The sequence below is a fragment of the Peromyscus eremicus genome, chromosome 4 (genome assembly GCF_949786415.1).
Source record: "Peromyscus eremicus chromosome 4, PerEre_H2_v1, whole genome shotgun sequence".
In the NCBI taxonomy this organism is placed as follows: domain Eukaryota; kingdom Metazoa; phylum Chordata; class Mammalia; order Rodentia; family Cricetidae; genus Peromyscus; species Peromyscus eremicus.
In genome coordinates this window covers 93240836-93266574 of record NC_081419.1, presented here as the reverse complement: position 1 = coordinate 93266574, position 25739 = coordinate 93240836, and the positions used below count along the sequence as shown (strand labels likewise).

Below are 25739 nucleotides of genomic sequence, written 5' to 3'. Positions count from 1 at the left end.
GGCAGAGACGGGCAGATTCCTGGAGCTACTGGCCAGCTAGTCCAACCAAATCAGTGAGCTCCATGTTTAATGAGAACCTGTCTCAAATGTAAGATGGGAAGTGACTGAGGAAGACACCAAACATGGGTCTCTGTCCTCCAGATGAATGTGTGCACACATACTCACAAGTGAACATGTACACACACACACACACACACACACACACACACACACACACACTCACACAGATGACCCAAGCTGGGTGTTTGACACATTCTTATGATGCCCGTACTTGGGGAGTAGAAACAGAACAACCAGGAGGATAAGACTAGCGTGGGCTAAGTGACTTAGTTGGAGACCAGCCTGAAGGTATATGAAACCCTCTTGTTTATCTGTCTGTCTGTCTATCTGTCTGTCTGTCTATCTATCTATCTATCTATCTATCTATCTATCTATCTATTACTTTGAGTCAGGGTTTCTCTGTGTAGCCCCAGTGCTGGGATTAAAGGTGTGTTCCTTTTCTTAACAGATGCTCCACATCAAGAAGCAGAGTGTCTTGAGTGTGGCTGCAGAAGGAGCTAATGTGTGTCGCCATGGGAAACTCTGTTGGCTTCAGGTGAAAGATCTTTTCTAAACTGAAGTGTTTTCTTTGTTTTTGTTTCTGGTCTTATGGAGCCTAGACTGGCCTTGAACTCACTTGTGTGTTTGCTAGCCTTTGAACCCTGTTCCTCCTATATCCACTTCCCAAATGCTCAGTGTCTGTATATGTATGTGTGATTATGCGATAAATCCACGGGAGTCTGGTTAAGGAGAATTAGAGAAATGTATTAGGGTAAACTGAGGAAATACACTCAGGAATTCAGAACAGAATAGACAGCTGAGGTCATCTGTAGACAAATTTCTGAGCGGTCTTATTAAATAAAAAACACAGAGCCAAAAATAGGGGTGAAAGCCTTAGAGATCAGTGGAATAGGAATAGCCACCAGCTAACCTTACCTCACCACGCCACAGATTCCAAAGTGCCATGACTTCTTGTCTACCCAGACTTTTATTGCCTTGCTGTTCTGCCCTCTCATTGGCTCTTAGCCCAGCTACCTCACTTCTTTGTCACTGCCTGTCTGTACAGACCTCCAGGTCTCTATGGTTGGTACTGGGATTAAAGGCCTGTGTCACCATGCTTGGCTGTGTTCCCTAGTGTGGCCTTAAACACACAGAGACCTTGCCTGCTAAGTGATAGGATTAAGGGTGTGTGCTACCACTGCCTGACTTTGTGTTTACTTAAATGGCAAAACCTCGTCCTCAACATAACACATATCCTGGTTTCCATTCTAAGGTCCGCACATCTTTAAAGTATATAGGCTGATTTAATTCTGTAGGTTTTTTTTTCTGCTATCCAATGTCTCTCTACAGCTGTTGTTCCTTTTTCAGTAGCATTGAGAAAATTCAAAGTTAATAAAGCATTATGTAATCTATTTCTGGGGAGTTTTGTTACCCCTTTCTGATTATTTAGCATATCCTTTAGAGTTTAATTTGATCTGTCTATGATTGCTTGGCCTGTAGGATTGTATGGTATACCTGTAATATGCTTTATATTGTGATAAGCAAAAAACTGTTTCATTTTACCAGAGACATATGCTGGAGCATTGTCAGTTTTAATTTGTGCATGTATACCCATGATGGCCATAACTTCTAGCAAATGCATGATTACAGAATCAACTTTTAAAGAACCCAAAGCAGCTGCCCATTGAAATCCTGAATAAGTATCAATAGTGTGGTGTACATATTTCAGTTTTCCAAATTCTGCAAAGTGAAACACATCCATCTGCCAGATTTCACTCCTCTGAGTACCCTTTGGGTTACATCCTGCTGGTAGCGGAGTCTGATTATAAAAAGAACAAGTAGGACATTTCTTTACAATTTCCTGGCTTGTTGCCTTTTTAAAACCTTTACTCTTGACATGATATTTTTTATGAAATTCTGAGGCCTCCAGCACATTTTTTATCAATAATTTATCAATCTCATCATTAACTTGTACTAGAGGGCCTGGCAGACCCATATAAGGTTGGATGTGAATTATATATAAAGGATGCTTCCAATTCCTGATTATATCTTGTAACTGAATAAATAGTGAAGTTAATTCTGACTCATCAGGGATAAATTCTGCAGTCTCAATATGTAAGACCACTCTTTCAGCATACTGAGAGTCAGTAACTATGTTGAGAGGTTCCAAAAAATCCATTAATACCAACAGAATAGCATACAATTCCAATTTTTGAACAGAATTATAAGGACTTTGAACCACTTTACTTAAATTTTCTGATTTTTAACCTGCCTTTTCTTGTTTGTTTGCATCTGTATAAAATGTATGAGCTCCAGATATGGGTTTTTCCTGTACAATTTGAGGCCAAATACAATCAGCTCTATAAGTTCAATTCTATCGCTTTTGGGATATTTGCTGCTAATCTCTCCCAATAAATTACTGCAAGCTCTTTGCCAAGGTTCACTTTCTGCCCATAATTTTTCAATGTCCTCCTTAGTTAAAGGTATGACAATTTCTGCTGGGTATATTTCTGCTAATTGACGAAGTATCGATTTCCTTTAAAAGCAAGTCAGAGCTTTTCCACATAAGTTTTTAATTTTTTACTCTGTTTACTTGATAGAAATATCCATTCCAATATAATATCTTCCTTCTGCATTAAAATTCCTGTAGAAGAATGCCTAGAGGGTAAAATAACCAAAATGCAATCCAGCTTTGGATCCACATGATCCACATGTTCTTCCTGTACTTTCTTTTACACCAAAGCCAATTCTTTCTCAGCTTCAGGTGATAATTCTTTTGGACTATTTAAGTCCTTATCACCTTCTAAGGTTTTGAAAAAATTACTCAATTCATCATTTTTTACCCCAGCAATAGTTCGTAGATGGGAAATGTCTACAAAGAATCATTGAAAGTCTTTTTTTTTGTTCCTTTTTTTGTTTTTCAAGACAGGGTTTCTCTGTGTAGCTTTGGAGCCTGTCCTGGAACTCACTCTAGCCCAAGCTGGCCTCGAACTCACAGAGATCCACCTGCCTCTGCCTCCCGAGTGCTGAGATTAAAGGCATGCGCCACCACCACCCGACACTCATTGAAAGTCATTAAGAGTCCGTAATTGATCTCTCCTAATTTGCACCTTTTGGGGTCTAATTTTTTTGTAGACCTATTTTATATCCTAAATAATTAATAGAATCTCCTCTGTATCTTTTCAGGAGCAATTTGTAATCCCAAACAAGGCAAAATTTTCTTTACTTCTTCAAACATTTTTTCTAAAGTATCTGCATTTGAACCAGCTAGTAAAATATCATCCATGTAGTGATAAATTATAGATTTAGGAAATTGTTTACGTATTACTTCCAATGGCTGTTGTAGAAAATATTGGCACAGGGTTGGGCTATTCAACATTCCCTGTGGGAGAACCCTCCATTGATATCTCTTAACCGGTTGAGAATTATTATAAGTAGGCACCATGAAGGCAAATCTTTCTCTTTCTCTCATGAGGGTATTGAAAATAAACAGTCTTTTAAATTGATAACTATAAGAGGCCATCCTTTAGGTAACAAGAGTAGGCAAAGGAATTCCAGATTGTAGAGAGCCTATTGGCTGAATTACTTTGTTAATTGCTCTTAGGTCTCTTACCATTTTCCATTTACCAGATTTCTTTTTTTTTTTAAAGGTTTATTTCTTTATTATGTACACAGTGTTCTGTCTGCACGCCAGAAGAGGGCACCAGATCACATTACAGATGGTTGTGAGCCACCATGTGGTGACCTCTAGAAGAGCAGCCAGGGCTCTTAATCTCAGCCATCTCTCCAGCCCCTTACCAGATTTCTTAAAAAGAAATAACAAATATAGGAGAATTCCAAGGGCTGGTTGATTCTTCAATATGCTGAGCATTTAACTGCTCTTGTACCAGCTCTTCTAAAGCCTGTAGTTTCTCTGTTGTCAAAGGCCATTGTTGAACCTTTACAGGCTTATCTGTTAACCATATTAAAGGTAGAGCTGTTGGTGTCTTTGAACGATCAGCAGTTGTTGTGCTCTCTTTTTGTACAATTTGGATGGCTGTATAATAATATTTTCTGATATTTCTCTCAGAAACATGTGTTAGTTTATGGTTTGTTTCTGATGTTGGAGGAATGTTAATCTGAGTATTCCATTGTTGTAATAGATTACGGCTCCATAAATTCATTGTTATATTAGTTATATATGGCTTTAATTTTATTCCTCTCTGTCCTTCTGGCCCTATAAAGTCAAGCCATCTTGTGCTCTTTTTCACTTGAGATAATGTTCCAATCCCTAACAGCTGAACATTTACCTCCTGAATTTGGATGCCAAAATTCTGGTGCAATTATTGTCACATCCACACCTGTGTCTACTAAACCTTTCAAGAAAACGTCATTTATTTATATTTTTAATTTTGGTCTTTGTTCATTTATAGAAGTTTGCCAAAAAATTGCTTTATGGTTTCTCCTGAATTTGCTGTTCTCTCTGCTACAGCTGTTCTATCACCTTGAGCAGCCTGGTTTATTCCAAAAGGCATTTGGTTATTTAATTGCTCTGAGAAGGGGTTTCTTCTAGAGGACAGGAAAGATCTGAACTGAATTTGCTGTGGGGGCCTATGTGAGGTCCCTCTGGGAGTTTCCCGAAGGCAGAGGCAAAGGATTACCTTGTCTGTCCCTTGTTGATCTATATTTGTTGGGCCAATGTTTACCCTTACCACACCTTCTTCATAATCCAGAAGTAAGGGGCATTCTGTTGTCATTGTTTCTTGAATAAACATTCTTTTTAGGAACACCCTGTTTACACTTCCTTTTCAAATGATCTTGTTTACCACAACTAAAACATCTGGCATTATTTTCCCTCAAAGCTCTTGAAATTACTTCTCCTATCTACATCTCACCATGGTCATGAGACTCAATATTAATTGTGTCCCTGATCCAATCCTCCATGGGTGCTGGTCTTGCCTTTAATGGCCTGATTATTCTTTTGCATGCTGTATTCACTTCTCAAAAGCCAGAGATTCAATTATTATCTGTATAGCTTCTGAATTTGGTATCATTCTATTTACTGCTGAAGACAGCCTTTGTAAGAAATCCATGAAGGATTCTCTGGGGCCCTGTATAACTTTTGTGAATGATTCAATTTTTTTTCCTGCTTCCTCAATTCTGTCCCATGTATTCACAGTTGCCCTGCAGCAGAATTAAGGTTTGGTTATCATATAAACATTGTCTTTGTATATCAGTGTATTTGCCTTCTCTAAGAAGCTGATCCTGGGAAATTTCTACACCTCTAGTTCTACATTGGTGTTCTATTCTTTTCGCCTTCTCCTTAAACCATGTTCGCTCCTGTAATTGTGCTCCAGACTCCAGGACAGCTGTTACCAATTCTTTCTAGTCCTGAGGAATAATCCTATTACAAGTTGACCACAAGATTAACATTTGCTTTACAATGGATTATGCATGCCATATGATACTCCTTAAACCTAACATTTCCACTGGAATCCAATTAGCTTGTACACGCCCTTGAGCAGGTAGTTCCTGTAAGGTTACCGGATAGATTAAGTTCAGTTGTTTGATAACAGGCTGTCTCTCTGTAACTGTATAATTCAACCCTGAAATAATTTCACCTTTAAATTCTTCTGTCTGGGTCTGAATTTCTCTGTGATTCATTTTAACAGGTTTTTCTAAAGCTTTTATCTTGGCACTTAAATTGACCAACCTTTTTATTACTAAAATAAGGATAATTAAACAAATAATATTCATAATTGATGTTGCATACATCTCATCAACATTAATTATCCTCTCATTTAATTGTTCCATTTTTAGATTGCCTAATGTGTTATCAAACAAAGACCAATTTCCTTCCATTGTAAAACTGTTTCCAATTTTTTAATGTGGGGAAAAAATTCTCTTTTAAGCCGGGCGGTGGTAGTGCATGCCTTTAATCCCAGCACTCAGGAGGCAGAGCCAGGCGGATCTCTGTGAGTTCAAGGCCAGCCTGGACTACCAAGTGAGTTCCAGGAAAGGCACAAAGCTACACAGAGAAACCATGTCTCGAAAAACCAAAAAAAAAAAAAATAAAAAAAAATAAAAAAATAAAATAAAAAAAACCAAAACTCTTTTAACTAGTTTCTCCCTTTAAGATATCTTAATTGACTTACCAAGTCTGGGTAGAACAGTAGACATTTGAGGGAATTTCAAAGCAGCCACCTAGCGTGGTGGCAGTCCAAGATGGAAATCCAGAGAGAGAGTGAGAGTCTACCATGCACCAGGTACTAAAGAAAGCCAAAAAGACTCCGGCAATGTGAGTTGGAGATCTGACCGCACACAGCTCCAGCTGCATGTAGCCAGATTGCTTGTAGCTCTGGCTGAGCCAGGGGGCCTGTAAACCTCGACCTGTAAGGCCACCAATGGTTTTATAATGAATTCTTCCCATGTGGGTGCCAATTATAGATGAATTTCTAAGTGGTCTTATTAAATAAAAAACACAGAGCCAAAAATAGGGGTGAAAGCCTTAGAGATCAGTGGAATAGGAATAGCCACCAGCTAACCTTACCTCACCACGCCACAGATTCCAAAGTGCCATGACTTCTTGTCTACCCAGACTTTTATTGCCTTGCTGTTCTGCCCTCTCATTGGCTCTTAGCCCAGCTACCTCACTTCTTTGTCACTGCCTGTCTGTACAGACCTCCAGCTCTCTATGGTTGGTACTGGGATTAAAGGCCTGTGTCACCATGCTTGGCTGTGTTCCCTAGTGTGGCCTTAAACACACAGAGACCTTGCCTGCTAAGTGATAGGATTAAGGGTGTGTGCTACCACTGCCTGACTTTGTGTTTACTTAAAATGGCTTGCTATTTCCTCTGATCTCCAGGTAAAGTTAATTTATTAACATACAAATAAAATATCACCACAGTCGTCCTCTGATCTGACTGTGAGCGAATCCACCTGGCACTTTGATCACACCAGGAAGCAAGAATCAGGGAGAAGGGGCTCATGACCCTTCTTCCTTTCCTTTTAAGTGGTCACCTACAATGGCAAGAAGCACTTCCTCTTTCAGGCCCTATAGCCCAAGGTCATGGGTGGAGCAAATACTACTACATTTCCACTTTTTGTCTTAATAAGACTGTTCTAAACTTAGTGCAAACTATATACTAAAAGAATGATTATCAAGTATTGTCCAGGAAAAACAAAGGGTAATAACATAAACCAAAATGGAACCACAACCAACAAGAACAACAGCAAACTAGAAAGACATGCTAAATGTCCAGAAATGTCTAAATCATAGGTAAATGGCAAATTACCAAGATTACTCCAATAGCTATCTTATCCTGAAGATTCTAACTCTACTACTTAATATGTTCTAGGTAAGATACGAGAAGATTGTAACTGTAACTATCTGGTCTTCAACTCTATCAAAGACCTGAGAAGGAACATAATAATACCTGAGAAAAATGGAAAATGCAAGCAAGCAATTTCTGAAAATTTTGCAAGAATAGACAGAGACAGCTGGCAGCCTGGACAGTCACCCAAAGTTTCTCAGTATCACTGGGGCATCCAGTTTGGCTACAGGCTTAGAATATCTGACAGACCATTTTCAGAAGCAGAAATTTTGAAAGACCATCTTACCCTGTCTTGGCAGAGTTTAGTAGTCACTTTTCCTTGTGTCCTGTTTGTCCAGAAAGGGCAGTGTTTATACTGTCAGCAGTCTAGGCAAGGGCAGTTCTTTGCCCAGCAGGCCAATTTGTGCCAAGAAGTCAAACTTCAAATGGAAATGTCTTAGAAGCCCAACATTTTCTCAGGATCAGATCTGTGCTGCCAGGAGCAATTGTGTTTCATGTCAACAGAATTCTAAGTTATCAAAACATTTAAATGCCATATTCTCTAGATCTATGAAGTGTTTGAAGATTACCTATCCATCTGACATATATTTCTGTAAATCTGGAGAACCTAACTAACATAAGTATAGAAATGACAAGTATGGATGACTATAGTTCTGTAAGTCTTATCTACCTAAATAACCTAAGGACTAAGGCTTCACATTAACAAGATAAACAGTCTGTAAACAGATGTACCATATAAGGACAATGACCTCAAAATGATGACAATATACAAAGTATCTTAAATGGAGGTAGAAATGTATAATGCAATATGATAACAATATCCTAAATCTGTATCAATATACAAAATATCCTAAACACAGGTAGAGCATACATACAGCATGACAAATATAATTTTACATTTGTATCAATATATAAAATATTTCAAACAGGAATAGAAATATATGTATAATACAACAAATATAATTTTGTATTTGTATCAATATACAAATTATCTTAAATAGGAATATAAGAATAGTTTACATTTGTATCAAATATACAAGAATCCATATTAGTGCAAATTATCCAAGGCTGATAATTTGCTAAATAAGTTTACTAGTAGATATAATGATCTACCTTAATATACTATACCTATCCATTCCCCTTTTCTTTTCTAAAGGAGAATACTGAATCTAAATTTTATTGTTTCACCCCCAATCCTATAACCATTCATCCATAACACTGAGAGGGGTTTGGGAGAGGGGTGTCATTTTCTTAGGATTGCTTCCTGCTATTTAGGGGGCAACAATATCTCTATGGGGTCCTGTGAGAAAGCTCAGATAGTTAGGTCTCAATAGGACTAACTGTAGAGTCTGCAGCCAGTCTCAGAGTAATGGGTAAGATTGTCTTGAGATTCTGGCTAGAAGTGTAGTATGATAGACCATCTTATCTTGGAACTGTCCTGAAGAACTATCAGTTCAAGGCTGATCATTAAGTATGTTCTTAGGTACGATGGCATCTTTCTGGACTGAGTAGAGTCCTTGTTGTGGGGCCCCATCTTTCTTCTGGAGACTTCAGAGATTGCTATTGGGAAGACTTATTTTCACTGTGGAAAACTTGAACATTATTAATATCAAAATGGACAGTTTGGATTTAGGGTGATTTGAGGAAGGATTCCCAGAAATCAAGGATAAGCATGGAGAGAAATAGAAACTTGACAACAATGGTCCGTAGATTATTGGTTTTCTTCTGTCTCACACCAGTCGACTCTTCTGATATGAGAGAGAATCTCCTGATTTTTCTTTTAGTAATATTCTTGGGTTTAGAGGAGAGAGCCACATTTCAGCTCCAAAGCTAGCTTGATTAATTTTTTTGTTTTTGTTTTTTGTTTGTTTTTGTTTTGTTTTGTTTTTTTCCAAGACAGGGTTTCTCTGTGTTTTGTTTTGTTTTTTCCAAGACAAAGTTTCTCTGTGTATCCTTGGCTATCCTGGAACTCTCTGTAGATCAGGCTGACCTCAAACTTACAGAGATCTGCCAGCCTCTGCTGGGATTAAAGGTGTGCACCACTACCACCTGGCCAGCTTGATTTATAATTGAATCGGGACCACAACTTTTCTAGGGTTAAAGAGATATAGATGTTAGGCAGTGAGATATTACCCTGTGGAGTATATTGGTACCAATATGTCCTTCCTTTATGCAGTAGACATCTAGGTGTCCAAGGCCTTATGATTTCTTGAAGATGGGTATTCCTATTATCCTGTAAAGACAAAAAACAGAACCCTGCCTGACGCTTGTTTGTTGAGTTTTTCCTTACAACTTGTAGAATTGTCACATTGGTGGATGAGCTATTCCTTCTCCTCATCAAGGGGTTTCTCCTGTTCGAAGCAAATTTTAATTAATTTTCTTGGTATCCATAGCTTTTCTTCTCCTACAGAAACAAAAGCAAAACCCCTTCCCCAACATAGGATGTATCCTGGGTTCCATTCCAAGGTCAACACATCTTTGAAGTAAACTGGTTAGTTTACTTCAGGGTTTTTTTGTTGTCCAATGTCTCTCCATAGCTGTTGTCCCTTTCTCATCAGCATTGAGAAAATTCAAGGTTAATAAAGCATTATGTAATCTATTTCTAGGGGTCATTGTTACCTCTTTCTGTTTATTTAGCATATCCTTTAAAGTTTGATTGGATCTTTCTATGACTGCTTGGCTTGTGGGATTGTGTTGTATACCTGTAACATGCTTCATATTGTAATAAGCAAAAAATGATCTCATTTTATTTGAGACATATGCTGGAGCATTGTCAGTCTTTTTTTTTTAAGATTTATTTATTTATTATGTATAGTGTTCTGCCTGCATGTTTGACTACAGGCCAAAAGAGGGCACCAGATCTTATTACAGGTGGTTGTGAGCCACCATGTGGTTCCTGGGAATTGAACTCAGGACCTCTGGAAGAGCAATCATTGCCCTTAACTGCTGAACCATCTCTCCAGCCCACATTGTCAGTCTTAAATCTTCCAAATTCTGCAAAATGAAACACATCCATTTGCCAAATTTTATTTCTTTGTATAACTTTAGGATTGCTTCCTGCAGGTAATAGAGTTTGGTTATAGAAGGAACAAGTAAGACATTTTTTTACAATTTCCTTGGCTTACTGCCAAGTGGTGGAACAGTCCCTTTTCACACCTTTGCTATTTACATGGTGTTTCTTATGAAATTCTGAGGCTTCTAGCACATTACCTATTAATAATTGATCAATCTCATCATTACCTTGTACAGACCCATATGGGATCTGATGTGTGTTTTATGTATATAGGATGTTCCCTGTTTCTGATTATTTCCTGTAATTGTATAAATAGTGAAGTTAATTCTGACTCACCAGGAATAAATTCAAGCAGTTTCAATATGTAAAACAACTCTGTCTGCATATTGAGAGTCAGTACCTATATCGAGAATGTCTATGAAGTCCATTAGTACCATAAAAATGGCATACAGTTCTTCTTTATGTTCAGAATTGTAGGTGCTTTGAGCCACTTTACTTAAGTCTCCTGATTTATATCCCGCCTTTCTTGATTCATTTGCGTCCGTATAGAATGTGGGGACTCTAGAGATTAGTTTTTGCTGTACAATGTGAGGAAGGACCCATTCAATTCTTTTTATGAATTGTGTTCTCTTGCTTTTGGGATAACAATTGTTAATCTCTCCCAAAAATTTAAAGCAGGCTCTTTGCCAATATTCATTATCTTTCGATAGTGAGGAAATTTCCTCATTAAAGGTACTACAATTTCTGCTGGGTCCATTCCTGTCAACTGATAAGGTCTCAATTTTCCTTTTAGAACTAAATCAGAAATTTTTTTCTACATAAGTCTTTAAGTTCTTACTTGGTTTACATGTTAGAAATGTACATTCCAATATACTATTTTCCCTCTGCATCAAAATCCCTGTAAGGGAGTGTCTAGAGGAGAGTATGACCAGAATACAGTTAAGTTCTGGATTCACACAATCCACATGTGCCTCTTGTATTTTCTTTTCTACTAGAACCAATTTCTTCTCAGCTTCAGCTGATAATTCTCTTGGACTATTTAAGTCCTTGTCCCCTTTTAGGGTATTGGCCAAATTTACTAGTCCATTTTTGGGTATTCCAATGATAGTCTGTAAGTTGGAAATGCTTCTTGACAATTTTTGAAAATCATTAGGAGTCCACAATTGATGTCTCCTGAGTTGTACCTTTTGGGGTCTAATTTTTTGTAGATCTATCTTATATCCTAGGTAATTAATAGAATTTCCTCTTTGTATTTTTTCAGAAGCAATTTGTAGTCCCCAGCGAGGCAAAACTTTCTTTACTTCTTTAAACATGCTTTCTAAGGTATCTAACTTTGGATCAGCTAATAAGATACCATCCATATAATGGTAGATTATAGATTGTGGAAATTTTGCATAAATTATTTCCAACAGTTTTTCACAAAATATTGGCACAAGGAAGGGCTATTTAACATTCCCTGTGGGAGGACCTTCCATTGATATGTCTTGACTGTCTGGGAATCATTATAAGTAGATACTGTGAAGGCAAATTTTTCTCTATCCTTTTCTTGTAAAGGTGTGGTAAAGGAACAGTCCTTTAAGTCAATAACTATAATAGGCCATTCTTTAGGTAACAGAGAGGGCAAGGGCATCCCATTCTGTAAGGAGCCCATAGGCTGAATTACTTTATTTATGGCTGTCAGATCTGTCAGCATTCTCCATTTACCAGATTTTTTTTCTAAGACAGGATTTCTCTGTGTAGTTTTGGTGCCTGTCCTTGATCTCACTCTGTAGACCATGCTAGCCTTGAACTCACAGAGACCCACCTGGCTCTGCTCCCCAAGTGCTGGGATTAAAGGCATACACCACTGCCCCCCAGCCAGATTTCTTTTTAATAACAAATACAGGACAATTCCAAAGGCTAGTAGATTCTTCAATATGTTGAGCATTTAACTTCTCCTGAACCAGCTCTTCTAAAGCTTGTAGTTTCTCTTGTGTCATAGGCCATTGTCCAACCCAGATAGGTTTATCAGTTAGACATTTTAAAGGTAGGGCCATTGGTACTTCTGAGAGTTCAATGGCAGTTGTGCTCTGTTTGTATACAGCCTAAATGGTTGGCGGCTGTTTATTATAGTATCTTATAATATTATTTCCAGAAACATGAATTGGTCTATATTCCACTTCTGAGATTGGAGAAATTTTAATCTGGGTATTCCATTCTGTAACAAATCTCGGCCCCAAAGATTCACTGCTACATTTGCCACATATAGCTTCAGACTTTCTCTTTGTCCTTCTGGCCCTATCTATTCAACCCATCTAGAACTTTGTTTTACCTGAAATAGGGTTCCAATCCCTAGAAATTGGACATCTACGTCTTGAAGAGGCCAATTCAGATGCCATGATTTTGGTGTAATTATATTAACATCCACACCTGTGTCTACCAGTCCTTTCAGGACAATGTTATTAATTTGCACTCTAAGCTTTGGTCTTTGTTAATTTATGGGAGTCTGCCAAAATATTCATTTTATGGTGTTTTTTGGAATTTTTGATCCATCTATCAAAGTTGTTCTATCATCCAGTGCAGTATCGTTCTTTACATTAGCCACTGGGTCATTTAATTGTCCTGGGAAAGAATTTCCTACACAGTGGCTGGAAATGTTTGGACCATGTTTGATTTGAGAGCCTGAGAAAGGCCCTCCCAAGGCATTTCCCACTGGTAAAGGGTTACCTCATATGTCCCTTGTTGATCTGCATTCATTGGTCCAATGTCAGCCTTTGCCACCTCTGCATAATCCAGTAGATTGGGGTCTCCTGTTTGGGTTATTTCTAGAAGAAGCATTACTTCTAGGAGCACCTGTGTACAATTTCTTCTTATATGACCTGGTGTACCACAGTTAAAACATTTGTTACCTTGATGCCTCCTTCCACCTTTGGAAATCGCCTCTCCTATCCAAGCCTCATTACCATAGTTAAGAGACTCAGCACCGTTTGTATGTTGAATCCATTCCTCCAAAGGTGCTGACCTGACCTTTAAAGGTGTAAGTATTCTTTTGTATTCTGTATTAGCATTATCAAAAGCCAAAGATTGAGTTAATTATCTTAATTCTTGTTGTAATACTGTCTTGTTTATAGTCTTGGTCAGTCTTTGTAAAAAAAAAAATCAGTAAATGGTTCTTTTGACCCCTGGAAGACCTTCATATATAGCTCAGTTGGTTTCCCTGTTTCTGAAATTTTTTCACAAGCATTTAAAGCTGCTATACAGCATAGAGATAATGTATGCTCATGAAAGGTACCTTGTACATTTATATCAGCAAAATGGCCCTCACCAAGAATTTGATCTTCGGAGATCTCAAAACCTCCAATTTTGCTGCTCAAGGGCCTTTGCTTCTTCTCTTGACCAGCTTTTCCATTGTAACTACTGGCTATATTCTAACACAGTTGAAATTAACTGATTCCAGTCATCTGGTATAGTTCTATTTCTAGAAGACCATGTATTTTACAACTGTTTTACATATGTTGAATGTATGCCATAGGTAATTACAGCCTCCCCAATGTGTTTTAAATCCCTCATATGAATAGGTTGCCAGATATATTCTATATAACCTTCAGGATGTGTATCATCTGCTGGCTTCTCATGGATGGTAACAGGATAAGCCATTTTATAAGAGCCACTTGGCGATGTTATTTCTTTTTTTTTTTTCTTTGTTTTTTTGTTTTTCGAGACAGGGTTTCTCTGTGTAGCTTTGCTCCTTTCCTGGAACTCACTTGGTAGCCCAGGCTGGCCTCGAACTCACAGAGATCCGCCTGGCTCTGCCTCCTGAGTGCTGGGATTAAAAGTGTGTGCCACCACCGCCCAGCCGCGATGTTATTTCTTGTATGTGTTTGAACCTCCTCTGTTGTAAAGGATTCTAGAGATTTCGTGGAATCATACAATTTTTTATGTTCATCTGAAACATATGATTTCCACAACTTTATTCTATCAGTTAGAGATAATCTTTCCTCCTTAGAAATAATCTGAATGGCATTAAGATTGCTCTGAAGGGTTATTGTTTTATACATTAAGTATTCATATTTATTATCACCACCTCCTTCGGGCCCTTTAGCCCAAGGTCATGGGTGGAGCAAATACCACTACATACTAATACATACATACATATATACACATATGCATGATATTGGCTCTCCTGTAACTTAACTCTGTAGACCAGGCTGGCCTTGAACTGAGAGATCTACCTGTCTATGCCTCTCAAGTACTAGGATAAAAGGCATGTGCCGCCGCCACATGGCACTGTGTATATGCATTTTAATAGTCTTTTGTCACTCAAGAACTCACTTAGATTGTCCATTATTGTTTTCCTTTTTTTCCCCTGGAACTACTGGGGTTGAACCTAGAGCCTCCTATATCCTAGATAAGCACTCTTTCACCGAGATATCCCCTGAGTCTTTAGAATAGCCATTCTCCTATTACTCATTTATTTAAAAAAAAAAAAAAAAGGCCAGTGGGTATTGGAGAGATGGACCAAGGGTTAAGAGTTCTTACTGTTCTTGCAGAGGAACCTGTTAATTTTCAACATCCCCATGGCAGCTCACAGCTGCTTGTAACTTTAATTCCATGGGGTCCAGCGCCCACTTCTGACCTTGGAAGACACCAGGCATGCATGTGGTGCACAGACATACATGAAGCAGAACATCCTTACACATAATATTTTAAAAATTAAAATTAAAAAATAGCTGGGCAGTGGTGTCACCTTTAATCTCAGCACTCTGGAGGCAAAGGCAGGTGAATCTCTGAGTTCAAGGCCAGCCTGATCTATGCAGTGAGTTCCAGGATAGCCAGGACTACACAGAGAAACCCTGTCTCCAAAAAACAACAAACAAAAAACATGTTTTTAATTTATATGTATCTATTGAGGGGCGGGACAGAGCAGTATGTGAATGTGCCACAGCATGTATAGAGGTCATCGGACAACTTGCAGGTGTCAGTCTCTCCTTTTATCTTGTGTGTCCCACGGATTGAGCTCAGGTTCTCAGGGTTGGCAGTAACTCTAGCAACTCAGCCATCTTACCTCTCTTCAGTAATGTTTTTCTAAAGTCTCAATTTCTATATTCCTATCTTCAGTATGGATGGCCCCCCCACGAAGAGAAGTTCTCAAGAGAGTCAGGGAGTGATAAAGATGTATCTAGTTTTTTATGTCAATATCATATTAAGGGCTGGGCTGACTGTTCAGTTGTTAGGACCTGAATTTTACACTTAGAACTCACAACTTTGAAAAGCCAAATATAGTAGCATGTGCTTATAATCCCAGAACTAGAGAAGCAGAAACAGGCAGGTCCTGGGACCCATTGGCTAGCTAGTCTACCCTAATGGCCAGTAAGAGACCCTGTCTTAAAAAAAAATCCAGGCAGTAGTGGTGCACACCTTAATCCTAGCACTTGGGAGGCAGAGGCAGGTGGATCTCTGAATTTGAGGCCAGCCTGGGCTACAGAGTGAGTTCCAGGACAGCCAGAACACAGAAAAACCTTGTCTCAAACAAACAAACAAACAAAACAAAAAAGAATCTAGGCCAGCAAGATTGCTTGCTACCAAGACTGCCAAACTGAGTTTGATCCCCAGCTCCACATGGTAGAAGAAGAAAACCAACCCTGACAAGTCACCCCAACCACGTGTCCTGTGTCACATGTGCCCACTTACCCATTCCAAGAATAACTAAAAATAAATGTAAATAAGGTGCTGATGCCTGAAGTTGTCCTCCGGCCTTCATGCACACACACACACACACACACACACACACACACACACACACACACACAATATTTGGTGTTCAGGGAAGGGGTTCCCAAGGCCTGCCCCTGTTTATTGGCAGTTGATAGCTTCTGGGAGGGAGAGGGACTTTTTTTTTTTTTTTTTTTTTTTTTTCGAGACAGGGTTTCTCTGTGTAGTTTTGCACCTTTCCTGGAACTCGCTTTGGAGACCAGGCTGGCCTCGAACTCACAGAGTTCCGCCTGGCTCTGCCTCCCAAGTGCTGGGATTAAAGGTGTGCGCCACCACCGCCTGGCTGACTTTTTTTTAATATAATTTTATTAGTATTATTTTATTTATGTGCATTGGTGTTTTGTCTGCTTGAAGATGTTGGGTACCCTGGAAATGGAGTTACAAACAGCTGTGAGCTGCCATGTAGTTGCTGGGAACTGAACCCGAGTCCTCTAGGAAGAGCAGCCAGTGCTCTTAACCGCTGAGCCATCTCTCCAGCACCAAAAGTGCACGGTGTTTTTGTTTTTGTTTTTGTTTTTGTTTTTGTTTTTTTAATTTTCTGGAGCAGAGGATCGAACCCAGGGGCTTGTGCTTGCTAGGCAAGCGCTCTACCATTGAGCTAAATCTCTAACCCCAACTTTTCTTTAAGAGTGGGGCCACTGAAAGGTTGTCCCTTCCCCAGTGGATGACTCCATGCTCTAGTGTAGATGTGCAGTGCTAATTTGATTCAATGGATTAAAAAAATTAAAAAACAAGGACATAAAGTTGTGAAGCAGATGTGATGGGTTTTGGGAGGAGTTGGAGGTAAGGAGTAAGGGGTAAATATGATCAGTATATATTGCATACATGTATGAATTTTGAAAGAATAAAGAGTAAATATCATAAGTGATAGAAATGAATACATATATTTATCATGCTTACTGTCTATTAAAAGAAAAAACCCATCAAGCTTTCCTGGTTGACATAGCAAGTTTACCTGCTTACTCTTTTCTTTCCTTCTGAAAATCCTAGTAATTGTATCTTTCATCATATTTATTGCAGTATCAGTATCAAAGATATCAATATCAAATCAGAGATATCCAGAATTTTACCCATATTAAGCAAGCACCCTGCCACAGAACCACAACTCTAAGTCCTGTTGTATCATTTAAATGACCGCTGCCAGCTTAACAGTGAGGATGCTCCCCATTTTCATCTGTGTTCTGTGCTTTTGGTCCTCAGATCCCTACTGTGGTCTTTCCTCATTTCGTGGTATTATCTGTTGTAGGTGGCCACAAACAGCCGAGTTTACTTGTTTGATATTTTCCTTCTGGGAATTCGTGCTTTCAACAATGGACTTCAGATGATTTTGGAAGACAAGAGAATCTTGAAGGTGGGCATTAGAAGCTGATTCCTGTAGTGATGAGGTTCGGGTAGGTCCTAATGACTCTCCATCTTCTGACTCCGCAGGTTATCCATGATTGTCGATGGCTTTCAGATTGCCTGTCTCATCAGTATGGCATCATGCTGAACAATGTCTTTGACACACAGGTATGAAGGGGATGCTGGAGAAAAGCCGGCACACATGGATCCTAGTTAAGATTCCCTGTCTAAAAATGATTGTGCCAAGTGTAGTGGCACATGTCTCTACTCCCAGTATTTGAGAAGCAGAGGCAGGTGGCTCTTTGTGAGTTGAAGGCCAGCTTGGTCTACATAAAGAGCTCCACATCATCCAGTGCTACACAGGGAGAACCTTAAAAAATAAAAGATTGAGCCTGTTTTTCCTGGTGGCCATTCCTGCCCATTTCTCGCATGAATTATGTCTATAACTTGTGAGAACTATAAAAATTGTATAGAATTTTTAGACTTAGAATTAGACTTTAGACTTAGAATCACTTAGGAGGAAGTCTTCTCTTTTTACTCTAGAATTGTAAAAGTAAGAAGGAAGCTGGGTATGCCATGACATTCAGAAACTTCAGAAATTTGAAGGTCATTCAGAAGTCTGATGTGGAGACTTAATATGAAGTGAAAAAGAGCATCTCACCTTTATTATGTGTTTACCTCAGGGGTGTGGGTTGTTGAGACTATTACACCCCTTTTAAAAAACCCTGCTTATGGGGCTATCAGGATGGCTTAGTAGTTAAGAGCACTTGTTGCTATTGCAGAGGACCCTAGTTTTGTTCCAGTACCAACATTTCCATCACTAACTCTGGTTCCAGGGGAACTGATGCCCTCTTCTGACCTCCACAGACACCGAGTGTACATATGGTACACACACATGCAAGCAGGCAAACACACATATAAAACAAAGTAAATAAATTATTTCTTAAAAATGAAAAAAACCTAACTGGCTCAAAATAATAACTTGATAAGATTTGAATGGACTCTTGCAAGGGACGGGAAGGAAATGAGAAATGCCTTGCCTAGCCCATTCTTAAAACTCATTTGGTTTCGATTTGACCCTGAAAGCAGTAAAACCACTGGTCCCAGTGTGGTTTCTCTCTTTCCCTCCTATTCTTGCGTCTTTCTTTCCCTCCCTTCCCTTGGTCTTTCTTTTTGTTCCTTTGGTGCTGGGGATTGATTATTATTTTTGAGGATCAACTCCTAAGTTCAATTTCTTGTTTAAATATGTGGCTCATTTTACTCTGTATGTATCTACTCAGGAAGTGTGTACCATTTCTTATGTTTGCAGTTCCTTTGGGCCTTCTGTTAGACTCTTTCAGTGTACAGTATTGACGCTGCCCTTGCGCCATGCTTACTCCCAAAGTCTCAGAGGAGTCTCCATTGTTCCCCTGAAGCCATTGGCATAAATATTGTTTTCCTTGCTCTCGAATGAACTCAAGGCCTTGCATAGAAGGCAAGCATTGTTGCTATAACTGATCACAGATTTGGCCTGGCTCCCTCAGTTCATTCTCTTATAGTTCTGAAGATGAGAAGGCTTACATCACTTTTCCTGGGTAAGAATCAGGGCGACAGCAAGATTGTTTTAGAGGTTATTGGGAGTGACTGCTCCCTTGCTTAAGAACAAAACCTTTGGACAGGGTTTCTCTGTGTAGGTCTGCTTATACTTGCTATGCAGCCTAGTCTGCCCTCGAACTTGCAGCTATCCACCATCTTCTGCATCGCCAGTGCTGGCATCATGGGCAGTGCTGGCATCATGGGCTTGCTCTACCAAACCCAGCACATTTAGCGGGGCTTTGATTGTTTTTGAGACGGGACTCATGTAGCCCTGACCTCAAGCTCTGTAGCCAAGGATGACCCTGAACTACTGAGTTTTCTCCTCCGGGCTCCACTGCGTTTCTCAGTAGCTAGAGGCCACGCACGTTCATTGCTTTGTGACTCCTTTCTCCCTCTTCAGAGTATGTCATTCTGTTGATAGGAAGCAGGAAGATTCGGGATTTCAAGGCCAGTCTCAGCTACCTAGTGTTCAAGGCCAGCCTGAACCACATAAGGCCCTGTCTCAAAAATTTTAAAAAAAAGAAGGGGGGGATGTGTATGTATGTGTGCAATACTGGATAAATGGTTCATCAGTTAAAAATACTTGCTGTGTAATGGTGAGGGTCATATTAGGGTCCCAGTACCCACATAACAAGCTGAGTGTCCCCGTGAACACCTGTAACGCCAGCTCTGAGGGAGGCAGAGATAGCAAGCTCACTGCAGCTTGCCGACTCCCAGCCTAGCTGAGAAACCACAAGCCCCAGGTTGAAAAGAGACCCTGCCTCAGAAGACTAGTCAGAGAGTGATGGAGGACACTCCCACTGTCCTCTTCTGGCCTTCACTTGCACACACAGTTGCAAACATCTGTACACACATGTGCATGCAGTAACATAGACATGTACATATACATAAAGAGTATGAGAGGTGACTCGGGTTAAGAGCACGTGCTTCTCTTGCAGAGGACATGAGTTTGATTCCTAGCAACTGCATAGTGGCTTACAGCACCCCATAATTCCAGATCCAGAGGATCTGGTGCCCTCTTCTGGCCTCCTCAGGCAACAGGCATACACTTAGTGCTCATACATACATATATGCAGGAAAAATGCTCATACACATGAAATAAAAAGATTCATCTTTTAAAAATTAAAAATAAGGCCGGGCGGTGGTGGCGCATGCCTTTAATCCCAGCACTCGGGAGGCAGAGCCAGGCGGATCTCTGTGAGTTCGAGGCCAGCCTGGGCTACCAAGTGAGTTCCAGGAAAGGCGCAAAGCTACACAGAGAAACCCTGTCTCAAAAAACCAAAAAAAAAAAAAAAAAAATTAAAAATAAGCCTCAGGCTGTGAGTGGTGATTGCCTTTAACCCACTTCTTAGGAAGCCTGTGAGTTTGAGGCCAGTCTGGTCTATAGAGTGAGTTCCAGGATAGTCAGGGTTACTAAGTAAGATCCTATCTCTAAATAAATAATTCTTAGAAAACAAAGGTAAAAAAAAAAATAGGAGCCGGGCATAGTGGCGCATGCCTTTAATGCCAGCACTTGAGAGGCAGAGGAAGGCAGATCTCTGTGAGGTCGAGGCCAGCCTGGTCTACAGAGTGAGTTCCAGGATAGCCGGGTCTACACAGAAAACCCTGTCTCAAAAAACCAAAAACGTTGTATAGTTTTGGCAAAGAAGCCAAAACTATACAATGGAAAAAAGAAAGTATCTTCAACATCTGGTGCTGGCAAAACTGGATGTCAACATGTAAAATATTACAAATAGATCCATATCTGTCACCATGCACAGAACTCAAGTCCAAGTGGATCAAAGACCTTAACATAAATCCAGTTACACTGAACTTGATAGAAGAGAAAGTAGGAAGTACTCTTGAACGCATTGGCACAGGAGATCACTTCCTAAATATAATACCAGTAGCACAGACACTGAGTACAACAATTAATAAATGGGCCCTCTTGAAACTGAGAAGCTTTTGTAGGGCAAAAGACACAGTCAATAAGACAAAAAGACAGCCTACAGAATGGGAAAAGACCTTGACCAACCCCACATCTGACAGAGGGCTGATATCCAGAATATATAAAAAACTCAAGAAACTAGACATCAAAATACTGAACAATCCAAATAAAAAATGGGCTAAAGAGCTAAACAGAAGTCTCAAAAGAAGAATCTCAAATGGCTGAAAGACATTTAAGGAAATGCTCAACATCCTTAGTCATCAGAGAAATGCAAATCAAAATGACTCTGAGATACCACCTTACACCTGTCAGAATGGCTATGATCAAAAACACCAATGACAGTCTATGTTGGAGAGGATGCGGAGCAAAGGGAACACTCCTCCACTGTTGGTGGGAGTGCAAACTTGTACAACCACTGTGGAAATCAGTATGGCGGGTTTTCAGAAAATTGGGAATCGATCTACCTCAAGACCTAGCCATACCACTCTTGGCCATATACCCAAGGAATGCTCAATCATACCACAGAGATATATGCTCAGCTATGTTCATAGCAGCATTATTTGTAATAGCCAGAACCTGGAAACAACCTAGATGCCCATCAACTGAAGAATGGATAAATAAAATGTGGCACATATACACAATGGAGTACTACTCAGCAGAGAAAAACAATGACAGCATGAAATTTGCAGGCAAATGGATGGAACTAGAAAATATCATCCTGAGTGAGGTAACCCAAACCCAGAAAGACAAACATGGTATGTACTCACTCATAAGTGAATTCTAGATATAAAGCAAAGGATAACCAGACTGCAACCCACAGATCCAGGGAGGCTACATAGCAGGGGGGACCCTAGGATGACTGTGGCTTATAATAAGGTTTGGTTTTACACAATCACTGGGCAAGCTTCAGTGAAACATTTCACTATTAGGATAAGAATTTGTACTGGCCAGGTGGTGGTGGCGGCGGCGGCGGCGGCGGCGGCGGCGGCGGCGGCGGCGGCGGCGCACGCCTTTAATCTCAGCACTCGGGAGGCAGAGCCAGGCGGATCTCTGTGAGTTCGAGGCCAGCCTGGTCTCCAAAGCGAGTTCCAGGAAAGGCGCAAAGCTACACAGAGAAACCCTGTCTCGAAAAACCAAAAAAAAAAAAAAAAAAGAATTTGTACTGTATCAAGCTGATAATAAAAAATAAAATAAAAAAAAGAAGGAAGGAGAAAATAAAGAAAAAGTAGGGCTGACGAGCTGTCTCACCAGATGACGGCATTTGCTGCCAATCCTGAGCACAGTTCCTACAACTCATATGACAAAAGGAGAGAAGCAACTCCCACAAGTTGTCTTGTGGCCTTCACAAGTGCAAGACAGCATGCATGTGCCCTACCCAGATGGAAAGTAAAAGTACCCTGTCATCTGTTCCTGTCACCTTCCCCTCTGCTCCACTCTGGTTCACTCTCCATCTGTGACTTTAAAAGAGCCCATGTGAAGCCGGGCGGTGGTGGCGGCGCACGCCTTTAATCCCAGCACTCGGGAGGCAGAGCGAGGTGGATCTCTGTGAGTTCGAGGCCAGCCTGGGCTACAGAGTGAGTTCCAGGAAAGGTGCAAAACTACACAGAGAAACCCTGTCTCGGGGGAAAAAAAAAAAAAGCCCATGTGAGCTGGGTATAACAACATACGCTCACGCCCACAGTTCCAACACTGGGGGAGCCGAAGTGAGGGGGCCACCCTGCCAAGCCAGCCTCAGTTTAGTTCTAAGCCAGCTTGGGCTACATTTTAAGACCCTGTCTCAGAACAAAACATTTGATTTTATTTAGGACCTACTCAAATGATTTAGGATAATTCATTTTAGGAACCTTAATCAGAGTCTAGGGATTAAGAAATAGATTTTTTGTGTGTGTCTGTTTAAAGACAGGGTCTCATGTCACCCAGACTGGCCTCAAACTGAGGATGACCTTGAAGTCCCCGATTCTCTGCCTCTGCCTCCCAAACACTGGGATTACTGGCAAGCTCCACCATACCCAGCATAGGCATAGATAGATAGAGTCGTTGTCCAACCTGTGGCGTCTAGAAAAATTATTCTTGCCGTTTTTAAATCTCTGTATTTGTGATACGTGTGCATGTACGTGTGGGTGCAGGCACAAAGGGCCGTGTGCACATGTGGAGGTCAGGAGACAACCTTGGGCGTGGGTCCTTGCTTTCTCTCTTGCTGTTCACGGCTGCATACACCAGGCTAGATGGCCTGTGAGCTTGTGGGAACCCTCCTGTCTCTGCCTCCTCTCTTGTCCTAGGAGTGAGCACTGGGATTCAGATAGGAATCCGATCTGCCAAGTCTTGCTTTGTGTGGATTCTAGAGATCTGATTCAGATTCTCACACATGCATGGCACATGTTTTGCTCACTGAGCTGTTTCCCCAGCCCAGTATAGCAATTCTTAATTTTATTGGTGTTTCTTACCAAGATGTTGCCAGAGTGGCTGTTAAGTAAGAAACTCAGTTCTTGAGCAGCTAGCTCTGCTGCCTTTGTCCTGCCTACTGCATCCCTGCTGTATGTTATATAAACTTGTTTCTTCTATTCTGAAGAAAAAAATCTTAAATTCTTTTTTTCCCCATTCTCCAAAGGCACCAAAGTGTAATAACAAAAAGAGAGAAGAAAATAGACAATGCGGAGCTGTGTTATCTCCTAGCTTGATTGTTTTCTTTTCAAAATAAGTTGACTGACCTGCTTTAAATTTACCTATGGCATCTGTGGCATGACCTCAGGGCAAATGGAATTTAAACATCTCTCTCTCTCTCTCTCTCTCTCTCTCTCTCTCTCTCTCTCTCTCTCTCTCTCTGTATGTTTCTGTCTCTTTCTCATCTCATGTAGTCCAGGCTGGCCTCCAATTCCCCATGTCCTAGATAATGATCCTCTTGCCTCTGCCTCCCAAGTACTGGGGTTACAGGCTTGTACCCGAAAGTCTAGTTTTTGCTGGGGTGGAGCCCAGGGCCTGGGGCATGCTAGGCAAGTATGGTACCAGCAGAGCTACATCCCAGCCCTTACAGATAAGTTTCTCAGAGTATTTCTGACATGAGATAGTATTCTGTGTGTTGCTTAATTTTCATTTGTTGTTGTTGTGGGGTTAATTGTTTTCTGTTTCATACATTAGGTAGCAGATGTCCTTCAGTTTTCCATGGAAACGGGTGGTTTTCTTCCAAACTGTATCAGTACTTTGCAGGAGAGTTTAATCAGACACCTTAAAGTTGCCCCTAAGCATCTCTCCTTTTTAGAAGAGAGACGAAAACGTGTTCAGGTAAGTGTTAAAAGATGTGTCATTTGAACTCCCGGCGTGCTCTGCACAGGACTGTCAGCCTCTGTGATGGGGAAGTGACAGCTGCCATGCAAGCCTAGGCACTGCCAGAGCCTTAGCTGTGCCAGGGAGGAGCAGTTCGCGGTTCCAAGTGGATAGAAACCAGAATCCAGATTTTTTTAATTATAAATTAAAAAGTACTCTGAGTGCTGGAGAGATGGCTCAGAGGTTAAGAGCATTGGAGCTCTTCTAGAGGTCCTGAGTTCAATTCCCAGCAACCACATGGCAGCTCACAACCATCTATAATGAGATCTGGTGCCCTCTTCTGGCCTGCAGGGACACATGCAGACTGAACATTGTATATAATAAATAAATAAATTTAAAAAGAAAAGAAAGGCCGGGTGGTGGTGGCACACACCTTTAATCCCAGCACTAGGGAGGCAGAGCCAGGTGGATCTGTGTGAGTTCAAGGCTAGCCTGGTCTATAGATCGAGATCCAGGTCAAGCACCAAAACTACGCAGAGAAACCCTGTCTTGAAAAACCAAAAAGAAAAGAAAAAGTACTCTGAAATAAATTTTCAAGTTGGGATGGGGAAGCTTTTATAGAAATTTGAATTAAGACATTGGAACCAAAATCATCGTAGTTGCTTTTCCCAAAGCTATATAAATTTTCTTTAGTGCATGTCTTATTCAGGGTACTATTGCTGTGAAGAGACACCATGGCCACATGACCACAGCAGCTCTTATAAAGGAAAACATGTAATGGGGTGGCTTGCATTTCAGAGGTTTAGTCCATTATCATCATGGCGGGACATGGCAGCATGCACACAGACATGGTGCTGCAGAAGTAGCTGAGAGTCCTACATCTTGCAGGCTACAGGAAGTGAACTGAGACACTGGGCATGGCTTGAGCATATATAAGACCTCAAAGCCAGCCTCCACACAGTGACACACTTCCTCCAACAAGATCACATCTACTCCAACAAGGCCACACCTCCTAATGGTGCCACTCCCTTTGGGGGACCATTTTCTTTCAAACCACATTCCACTTGTGGCCCCCAAAGGCTTGTAGCCATATCATAATGCAAAAATGCATTTAGTCCAACTTCAAAAGTCCCCATAGTCTTAAGTTCAAAGTCTCTTCTGAGATTCGTGCAGTCTCTTAACTATAATCTCCTATAAAATCAAAATAAAAAAGCAGATCACATACTTTCAACATAAAATGGCACAGGATATACATTACCATTCCAAAATGCAGAGAAGGGAGCATAGTGAGGAAATACTGGACCAGACCAAGACCAAAAACCAGCTGAGCAAACTCCAAACTCTGCATCTCCATGTCTGATGCCAAAATGCTCTTCAGATCTCCAACTCCAGCTTTGTGAACTGCAATGCACTTCTTCCTCTTGGGCTGGTTCCACTCCCTGTTAGCAGTTCTTCTCTACAGGTATCCCATGGCTCTGGCATCTCCAACATCTTGGGGTCTCCAAGGCAATCCAGGCTC

The 25739-nt window shown here is 40.5% G+C and overlaps 1 protein-coding gene across 4 annotated transcripts in view; it reads left to right on the top strand.

The window, feature by feature from the left end:
* Window positions 1–25739, top strand: part of Exd1 (exonuclease 3'-5' domain containing 1) — a 49158-nt gene that overhangs the window by 16592 nt on the left and 6827 nt on the right. For all 4 annotated transcript variants that reach the window (XM_059261160.1, XM_059261159.1, XM_059261161.1 and 1 more), the window contains 4 exons: window positions 509–595; window positions 17363–17467; window positions 17545–17625; window positions 24095–24238. In XM_059261160.1, the coding sequence (XP_059117143.1) occupies window positions 509–595; window positions 17363–17467; window positions 17545–17625; window positions 24095–24238 (417 nt within the window). The remainder of the gene's footprint in view (window positions 1–508; window positions 596–17362; window positions 17468–17544; window positions 17626–24094; window positions 24239–25739) is intronic.